Here is a 9,570-nt window from a genome sequence, read left to right as displayed (position 1 = left end):
ATTGGAGCTGGAATTACCGCGGCTGCTGGCACCAGACTTGCCCTCCAATTGTTACTCGTGAAACGATGTAATTTTCACTCATTGCAGTCATAAAACAATATGCTTTATGCCACTATTTTTGTTCACTACCTCCCCGTGTCGGGACTGAGTAATTTGCGCGCCTGCTGCCACCCTTAGATGTGGTAGCCGTCTCTCAGGCTCCCTCTCCGGAATCAAACCCTAATTCCCCGTCACCTGTAATAGCCTTGGTAAGCCAATACCTTACCAACCAAGCTCGGCGTCATCGCCACTTCATCCAATCAGATGTCGTTATCGTTGATTAACGTCGCGGTGCTCCTACCGACACATGCACGTCGTGGGAAGGGTAACTACCCTGCATCTAGATGCAGCTGAATCGTTTGATACAGTCAAGACACACCTAAGGCACAGTTTTCCCGCATCTTGGAACACTCAGACACAGTTTTCCCTTATAAAGTAATACTATACACACGTGTGTGGGGGAAGTATGTGATGGGAAAAAAACTAGTGTAACATGAGTTTAGCAATACCATTCATCCAGGATTGGTAAGATCCACAACTCACCACACACCCACAAGCTAGGGCTTATGAAATAACCGTACGGTTCCACTGTTCGTTATCTCAGGTTGGTACATAATACGGTACCCGAGGAAAATCATCGAATATTTCCTCGAATACGGTACCCGAGGAGGATAAGAGTCAGACTGGCATGAACAAGAAATTCTACTATTTCATCATGGTCACCCAGCCGCTTATGTAGGAGGATTCTTCCGGTTAACTGGCCGTTCCCCTCACCCCACGAACGATTCGCAATTCCACTCGCTCCATGTCGGCCTTGCACAATTCGGCAGGAATGAGACTAAGCTCAGCTCCTCCTTACGGAATGCCTTTCGATTTTACCTGTGGAACTAACCACCCGGCCAATTAGCCAACTAACTAGAGATGAATTTCCGAGGCAAATGTCTCTCGAGCCTCATCTGGCTCATTGACGGGGCGCGTGAAGTGAAAAATCCGTGTGATTCGTTGCTCCATCGGGCTCAAATCTCCGAGTTCCCACCACTCCGAGTAGTGCGAGTGAGAGCAGAACATAAACGTCGACGCTCTCAGGCATGTTTGTCCTCCCTTTATGGGGACCATCAACGGAGCACAGCTCAGCCATCGCATCAAGTGAGTGAAGGGGGGAACGTTGTCGGCAGCGACACCATCGAATACAACTATTCGCTGACCACTGTAGCCGTCCCAATATGGGTTACCCTTCGTGTAGAAGTCGGTGGTCTTCTGGAGTATCGCAGCCGTTTTCCCAGTTCCACTCGCGCCCCACAACACATACACCTTGGGAGGAGGTCGGGGCTTAGTGGGTCCCTTTTCGAGACACCGATAGCTTCGTAGACCGGCCGCGTGTTTGCTGGCCCACTGCGGATAGTTTTGCCACAACTGGCCGTCGGACAATTCCAACCACCACGCTGGATCGTTTTCGACCGTCTCGAGCGGACAATGGCCGCGCTCCAATGGAGGGCCACACCGACTTTCTGCTTTTCGACAGTAAGCGAGTGCACGCCGAGCATCTCGACACATCTCCAGATGCGGGCGGGTGGCGAAGAGGTTTAAGACGCCATGCGCATACCGGGGAGATGCGAAGGAGAGGAATCCCTGGTAGTGGATCCTCCCCGTCGACGGACACTTCTCCGGCTGCGCATATTGATACACGCTTTGGGTAATTGTCGTGGGTTCCAGCGCAAACTCCGTATAGATCCAATGCCGTCCTTTAAGTGGCTTCATTTTGGATTGCTTCTGAACGGCTGTCGGCATCTGCAATACATGGACCTCACTTGTGAACACTGCATACTGATTGGTGGAGCATGGGGGGAACAAGCAATCGCGCGAAAAGGCGTAGAAAACGGACACACTACAGTTCCCCAACACACAAATGGAACTACCAAACAAATTGGATTGGTGTTCGTGATGGAACCAACCACCAAGTGTGTGACGAACACGCACAACCATCAAGCACGGGAATGAATGACTAAGAAAGATGGCTTGGCCTGATTTATTGCTATGCTCTAGTTTGGGCGAGCCGTTTGGGCGAAGATCAGGATGACTTTCTCTAAATTTGTAGTCCTCTTGAAGTCCAAAAAAAACAGGCCCTCGCCAAGAATACCATCGGGAGATGGCCGGCATGGTTCAGACCCTGACGGCGTAGATACCTCACCTCGTATCCTACAAACCCACAACCAAATGCCAAGCCCACTGGCGGAGTTTGAAGAGGCCAACAGGAACGCTTTTGTGCGGGAGAAGATGATGGGGGGGCGCGACTGTTTTTCTTGAAAGGTTGTAGCCATTACCGCGCTGCTGGCGTGCACGAGTTGGTCGTACGTGCCCCGGCGGATTCTAGGTGAAAATCTGGTCGCGTCCCATATGGCCATCATGAGTTTCTGCGAGTCAGACCGGGAGACGGTCTGCGTCAGAGCCGTTCCGAGGTGTCGGCAAAAGGGTTCAGCTTGCTGTTTGAGCGGGATATCTGGTTTGAAACCAGTTTGCGCCTTGCATCCGATGCCTTATCAACGGGCCTCGAATCCAAGGGCTCAGTCGGCGAGCTCGTTTGCAATATGCTGTTGCTGTTCTGCAGATGCAAAGTCGAATGGCAAAGCTTGTTCCAGCCTTTGTCTGTGACGACTTTCATGGCAAAGTTATGGCCTCCTAGTTTGGTTGCCGAGGCTGAAGAAGACGAGGAGTGGCGTCATGTTGCTCAGGATTTCACGTTAGCATTCTCCGGCACTATTCTGGCGCAGCGCGCTGTGAACTCACGCTATCTACATACATCATTACTCAACAATTCGATCATTGCCGCGTGCGACAATCAGCCCCTCTACGACTTTGCTGATTTTTAATTTGTACGGGGATTTTTTTACTAAGAGAATTTTTACGGACTATTGGGAGTAAACAAAACATCAAGAGAGACAGTGGCGGAAAGCAAGTCATCTGCAATGGGAGTCGATCGTAAGGGTGTGGCGGAGGACCGGCTGCCAAGTAGCAAGACAGTTGAATTGTCAGTTGTCGAAAATGCAATCCAAATTTTGGCAAAGCGGACTTGTGGTGATCCGAAAGTAGAAGATGTGGTGAAGACGTACAAGAGCACCGCAGCCAGCACAGGGACGTGGTTCACATTGTTCGAAGGATTGCCACCCGCTGCCATCATTGAGGCACACCCGCAGCCGGACATTTCCGGAGCCGTTGATATAGCGACGGTCACGTTCAGAACCGCACAGAAAGATGTGAAGCATGGTCTTTCGGCTATCGCTCTATCACAGCTCGGGCTGTCGACATTTGATAGCAATGCGGTGTTCCGCGTTATTTGATAGCAATGCGGTGTTCCACGTTATGGAGCGGGACAAAACGTTTGTCTTGAAGACCCAGGTTCCGCCGAATGTTGACGACGCGAAAATAAGCACCGCGGAGGCTTCTCTTGGTGTGGCGATCATGTCCATTACCTACTGTCAGACAGGGAGCACTCCGTTGATGTCAAAAATGAGAGACTCAAACGATATGTTTCTCCCTAGTGCCGCTAAGAGGTTGACTGGCGAACGAACTAATGATCGAATTAAGCAAATTACGACATTAATTCCATGTACGGGACCGTTCCCGTTAGCGATGTATTGTTCAGCCCTGGAGCGATGGTGAACCGATTGACAAAGGCAATGGCCGGCCATAAGTGGGCTAATGTGATTGATAGAGTGGATGATTTTGATCGGTGGAGTTTACCCTAATTTGGGTAAATTGTTGTTGTGGCTGAGCAATCACAGAAGCTTTTATTTCCATCCTCATTTTACAAGGAATCATGACTTCCCATAATCAGACATTCCATTAAGACTGAGATTGTTGGGGTTAGCGCTAATGACGGTAGAGGGTGTATACGAGATCGCTGACGGAATGTTTGATATCAACGAATCTGGATTGAGAGTTGCCGAAGGGTACTTGAATAGAAAGAAGAAATCTGCCCCATCAAAAGCCGACCTCGATCGCCTTGTGGCGAACCGTTATTGGCAGAGAGACGTCCTGAGAATAGGAAGACACCTCGACCTGTGCTCAATTACCACAGCAGTCGTGGTCCGCATCGCGCACTCCCATCTCACACTTGGGTTCTATCCAAAACTGAGAACCTGAAATTGTTACCGCCTCACGCCCCAAAAGCGGAAGAGTGCCCGCACTCGCTATTATCACTAGCGGATTCTGTCCAAAACGGTCGTTCGACGCAGTTTCACGACCATACCGCCACACTTGAACTGCCCGGATGTCCGTATAGGCCTCCCGGCAGGTACCAGAATAGCCACCGTCCCCACGTCCCACGCAATGAGGAACAGCGAATTCCAATATAATAGGATGCGTGGAATCCAACAGTCAAACTAGTTGGAAGAACTCCTGCTGCCCTGGAGCTCATCTCTCAGGCTTGGAATCTACCGCGGCCAGTCCACCGGCCGGGTTCCGGCTCTTGTACTTGGTGTGGCACCACGAAACACTGGGATGAGTTACAGATGCTGTACACCCATCGACTCCGGGGATTGTGCGTGAACTTTTGGTGTAGGTTTGTAGTTTACATGTATTTGTAGTAAGCAAATGCAAAACAGAATCCCTTCAGCTGATATTGGGAATGGAAGCGAAGTTCTTATGCAGAGACACAACGACCCCGGAGAAAACGGACATCGTTCTAGCAACTGGAGACCCACAATGTGTCAAGACTCGTGGACTCAGCACTAGCCTCAATTCCACAACTAGCTAAGATCATGAGAGCCAGGGCGATGGGAGAACATGTAGCTCCGCCGGCCACATCTAGTGAAAAAGCAAAGATCACGTATGTTCCCCTGTATGGCAAAAAGAACCTAACTGCGATGTCAAAGAACAAGAAAGATTGGACGGAAATGGATGACAAATACTGTGACAGATTCCTTGAATGGGATAGGGCTAGTGGCGGCGTTACCCGGGCTGGAAGACCACGTGGCCATCATCGATGATGGAATCAAGAAGCGCGGGTGGGTTAGAAAATCCGAACAACACATCATCTCTGTGCTCCCGATGGTCCGTGATGATTCTCTTGGATGCTACTACTAGTAGTAGCATCCAAGAGAATCCCCACGGACCATCGGGAGCACAAAGAATATACGAAGCAGGTGTCAAGGTGTCCGGGGATAGTGATCTATCACTACTGAAGCACGGTGTTGAGGTTGGTATGAAGATGAAACAGGCTGCCTTTGCGAAAAGGTCGCCGTTGCTACTGTTGTGTCATTTTGGCATCAACAAGACTAGCTTTTGGTTCGGGAAAGTATCTGACTAGAGACGCGTGCAATGGAGAAGAAGATTGCCCTAGAGGACCTCATTGAGGTTCGGGACAAATACCTAGACACCTGTCATCCCGACTGGGTGCGCAAATTCAGATCTCTGGTGAGTGACCAGAAGAAGGCTATACCTCAGCTAGACCTTACCCCTCTGCTGACTACGAGAGAATTTAGAGATGCACAGAGGAATGGTCCGCCCACATTCTCGAAGCAGAACTCTACCTCGACTCCCTCGAAGTCATACGTACCACCTCCGATGCCTCCCAGACAGCCACCCCGTGGCCTGGAAGAAATCATGCGCGAGGACTCGCCGGTATACAGCAGTCTCGACTCGGATCCGCACAGGAGACAGAGAGAACAGAAGTACGGGTTCGAAGCAGTAGAGGATATAGAAAGTCTAATGTTCGACCCTATGTCGCTCATCGCACAACTAAAACGCAAGAAGGCGAGCATACCTAAATTGTTTGAGGTGAAGCTACGCATCATATCCCAAGCGATCTACCACCCGACAATTGAGAACTCGGAGCTGCTCATCGATGCTCTAGATACAATACGTAATGAAGGAGTGATCTCTCAAAGACAGAGAGACCGACCATTGATATCCATCATCGCGTATGGCAAAGATGCCACGATGGAAAGGATGGAGTCCGGTACTCTCGATCGTCCGTTGAACATTTACGCAAAGAGCTCTAGGAAGAAGCCAGGCGACAATAAGTCGCCGAAGAAGTCGTACGAGCAGAAGAACGGTAGTAGCAACAATCAACAGTCGAACTACAAGGGTAAAAAGCCATACAATAAGAACCGGCGTAATAGCTATAAGCCGACGGAAGCCACCAACAACTGGACTGAGACGTCGAAATAGGACGTCGGCAAGAGTGGGATGCGTCAGGTCCACTTGGAGCCACATCTCCAGAAGGTGCGCGAAGTTGTAAAGAGCGAATGTGATACACCATCAACTTCGGCGTCAATACAGGGAAATAATAAAGGAGGGGGCTCGTCCCCTGTAATGTCAGCCGGTGCTTCCGAAGACATAATTCGAGGGCTCGAGCGAGTGTTGGCGACCCGTATTACGTCGGATGCAGTGCTACAAGATTGTATGGGGATAATTGCATTCCGATACAAGCCGAAGCCAAACCTTTAGGGCTGAGCCGAGATTATCGATGTGTCCTTAGATCCTTTTGGCGGGAAGGGTGTCTATTTCATAGCTGAGGCTGAAGGCGATGTCCATGTCTGTAATGCTCGCTCTGTCTGTAATGCTCGCTCTGTCTGTAATGCTTCAGTTTTGATACTGGTATCTTCGTCTGTTTCGACCGACCGGCCGACGATTATCTCCTCCAATCACTGGGTTCATGTTATCAATGATATGCTGGAAATCGAATGATCTTGTGACAGGATTGAATTTCTGGCTAGAAGATAGTTGTGGATTTTGTTTGAATTTTCGATCGTTGAGAAATTGCCCCAACTTAGACATCAGTTGATCGACCGTCATATCATGAGGGTTATCTGAATCCATTAAAGCCGTTATAATCCCGATAGAAACAGCACCACCACTACCCCATCCTGGTACCATAACATCGGCTGCTGTTTCAGAGTCTTGACATGATGATATTAACATAACATCCCCCTCAGTATGTTTGGGATAGGATTCCTCCTGCCAACGTCCTCGATTCCAGAAAAATGGAAGATCAAGACCACTTCCACTATGGCAGCAATCCATAACACACACTAATTTGACCCCCGAGCAAAGTGGAGCAATTAAATATCGATTAAGATCATCATCCGTAATAACTCCGGCTCGTTTATAATCTAATGGCAATATAGTCTCATCATAACCATCAGCTTCAGTATTCTACAATGAAATATATATGTGTGCACACACGTGTGTTTGTATTACGCTTAAATTCCTTTGATTACTGCCATGACCACTAAATTGGAAAAACAGAACGTCTCCTGGTCGGGCATCTTTGACAAGCCACTGAAGCGCACCAATAATGTTCGCTTTGGACGGCATTAATCTTCGGTCTCCATTTGGGTCATCCGTCAGTGTTGTGACGAACGATGACGAGTCTGGAAAGCCGTAAACATTGCATAGAACTTTCTTCATTCTGTTCACGTCAGAGATGCAGCCGTTCAACTGGTTACTCGTTCCGATGTAATTGCAACCTATCAGCAACGCTTTTCGGCGTCCAGTCGCCGCCAACTCGGTCGGATAGATACTCACATGGGTGGCAGGACGCTGTGGCTCGTAACTAGGGCTAACAAGACGATTATCCATCTCCGTTACATTGTGTTCTATGAAAGGTTGACTCGCAGTTACCTCATGCACCAGACTGACCGATGCAGCCTGTTGCTGCAACATCATTGAAGTATTGCTCATTGAGTGTTTTGCGCATAACTGGTCCAGCAGGTATTCCATAGCGGCCTTCAGCTGGCAGTTGTTAATATTCAACGCCGCCATGAGCTCCTGCTGCGGAATCTTATCTAAATACTTACTCAGAAACCTCAAACCTTCCGCGAGACCGTTAGCCGTGCCCGGAGTGTCAGCGATTCTTGCGGTGGGTAAACCCATGGTTGGTGATAAACCCATGGTTGGTGGGTGCTCAACAATACGTTGATGACCTATTTGGGTGACCGGTAGCCTGCAGAAATTCGTTGTTTCCGACTGTTGGTAGTTCTCCGGTTGTTGACGATATTGTGCGGTTGTAGGCTGATGAGTCCTCTGAGCCTTTTTTGCTAACCAATCTACTTCCGCCGCGGACCTTGCTTCTTGATGAAGTGGATCAGCGGCTCGCGGCACACCTTGATGTTGACGAGCAGTATTCTGCCGTGCGTCAAAATACTTGTTCGGTCTGTGATGCATATTTTTTGAACAAGAAAATCGAAGGGACACATGGTGAAGTCCGCTATGTGGAGCACGGCTCTGATTATGGCTGTCAGAGCAGCACACCCGATCCAATCAGAATTGGTCCAATCAGAATTGGTCCAATCAGAATTGGTCCAATCAGAATTGGTCCAATCAGAATTGGTCCAATCAGAATTGGCCCAATCAGAATTGTCCCAGCCGGAATTGGTCCAATCAGAATTGTCCCAGCCGGAATTGGTCCAGTTGAAACTGGCCCAAGTAGAGGGCCGGAATCTCCAGAGTATAAGCCCGTCGGCAGGGGTAGATTACAGCGCGCTGGAGGACGCCAATAGTCGTGTGATATGTTGGGGATCCCGTCGCGACCGCATCTGGGCTGGAGCGTCGTCGTGTATGTCCTGCTCGTCTTTCGGTTACGTGGCAGTTCGTCTATTGTGTTTATTTCTGGAGCTAGGTTGCTACCTGATTGTTGGTTATTTCTCATACAGACTGCTAATTGAGAGGCCGTCGCTTACCCATTTAGGTTACATGCCGTACTCTGCTTTGAACTCTGTTGCTTCTCTTGGTATGTTCTCCACACCCCACTGGCCACTGAAGAACTACAAGCATTTGAATGTACTAACACTGGCGTACTCCATACCTGGCTCCTGGTTTCCTAGCAACTGTCTCAGCGGATATGAGAACCGTCTTGGGGCCTATTCGTTAAACGTGGTATCAGCATACTTGACTATTGTTGTGTTTGTTGCACTAATCTATTTATCAGCATACTACACTATTGACTCATCTACGATCAAATCTAACGTGGCTAAGGATCGAAAAACCATTACGAACAATACAGCAAGAAGCCATGGGAAGGATCGGAAGAAGGAAGAGACATTAATATATCCATCATCATCTAAGAAAGTGAGTATAAGACTGCCGAATGACGGAACCCAACATAACTATGAGGATAGGGACTATGAGGATAGGGACTATGAGGATAGGGACTATGAGGATAGGGACTATGAGGATAGGGACTATGAGGATAGAAGGAAAATAAGTTCTGTAGAGCCGACTTCCGTAGAACCGACTTCCGTAGAACCGGCTTCCGTAGAACCGGCTTTACGGAAGTCTGGTTCTGTGGAATCCGCAAGAGGGATGTCTGAGGACGCAATTCCATCTGNTAAAAGGTCGGACGGAATACCTGAACAGCCGCAGGCATCCGATGGTAACACTCATAAATCCATATTAAAAAGTCATGCTGTGGCCAGGTCTACGGAACAGTGGGGACAAGTTCGGAGCGACGCCAGGCATACTGCAGCAGTGTCTGCTTCTGATGGAGTTCAGCTCTTGAGCAAGTCCGGGACGGCAAACCAAATGGCCGAT

At 49.1% G+C, this 9,570-nt stretch overlaps 6 protein-coding genes across 6 annotated transcripts; 4 read left to right on the top strand and 2 right to left on the bottom strand.

Annotated features, from left to right (window-relative positions):
• Nucleotides 1-954: 954 nt before the first annotated feature.
• On the bottom strand, nucleotides 955-1,797 carry GNI_123120 (replication protein; the record flags this gene model as incomplete). Its single annotated transcript, XM_011133602.1, has 1 exon — nucleotides 955-1,797. One exon carries the CDS (start codon nucleotides 1,795-1,797, stop codon nucleotides 955-957), a length of 843 nt encoding a protein of 280 aa, XP_011131904.1.
• An 827-nt stretch (nucleotides 1,798-2,624) lies between these two features.
• On the top strand, nucleotides 2,625-2,906 carry GNI_123110 (hypothetical protein; the record flags this gene model as incomplete). The annotated part of the gene is made up of 1 exon (XM_011133601.1): nucleotides 2,625-2,906. The coding sequence occupies one exon, from the start codon at nucleotides 2,625-2,627 to the stop codon at nucleotides 2,904-2,906; it is 282 nt and encodes a 93-aa protein (XP_011131903.1).
• A 96-nt stretch (nucleotides 2,907-3,002) lies between these two features.
• On the top strand, nucleotides 3,003-3,374 carry GNI_123100 (hypothetical protein; the record flags this gene model as incomplete). Its single annotated transcript, XM_011133600.1, has 1 exon — nucleotides 3,003-3,374. One exon carries the CDS (start codon nucleotides 3,003-3,005, stop codon nucleotides 3,372-3,374), a length of 372 nt encoding a protein of 123 aa, XP_011131902.1.
• Nucleotides 3,375-5,355: 1,981 nt separating this feature from the next.
• GNI_123090 (hypothetical protein) lies at nucleotides 5,356-6,207 on the top strand (the record flags this gene model as incomplete). The annotated part of the gene is made up of 1 exon (XM_011133599.1): nucleotides 5,356-6,207. The coding sequence occupies one exon, from the start codon at nucleotides 5,356-5,358 to the stop codon at nucleotides 6,205-6,207; it is 852 nt and encodes a 283-aa protein (XP_011131901.1).
• A 414-nt stretch (nucleotides 6,208-6,621) lies between these two features.
• On the bottom strand, nucleotides 6,622-8,205 carry GNI_123080 (metacaspase; the record flags this gene model as incomplete). The annotated part of the gene is made up of 2 exons (XM_011133598.1): nucleotides 6,622-7,194; nucleotides 7,240-8,205. The coding sequence occupies 2 exons, from the start codon at nucleotides 8,203-8,205 to the stop codon at nucleotides 6,622-6,624; spliced, it is 1,539 nt and encodes a 512-aa protein (XP_011131900.1).
• A 66-nt stretch (nucleotides 8,206-8,271) lies between these two features.
• On the top strand, nucleotides 8,272-9,314 carry GNI_123070 (putative transmembrane protein; the record flags this gene model as incomplete). The annotated part of the gene is made up of 1 exon (XM_011133597.1): nucleotides 8,272-9,314. A coding segment is annotated over one exon (1,043 nt), but the record flags the coding sequence as incomplete, so codon positions are not given.
• Between the last annotated feature and the right edge of the window lie 256 nt (nucleotides 9,315-9,570).

Source organism: Gregarina niphandrodes (assembly GCF_000223845.1).
Source record: "Gregarina niphandrodes unplaced genomic scaffold scaffold00029, whole genome shotgun sequence".
Lineage (NCBI taxonomy): Eukaryota > Apicomplexa > Conoidasida > Eugregarinorida > Gregarinidae > Gregarina > Gregarina niphandrodes.
This window is presented reverse-complemented; position numbering and strand designations above follow the sequence as displayed.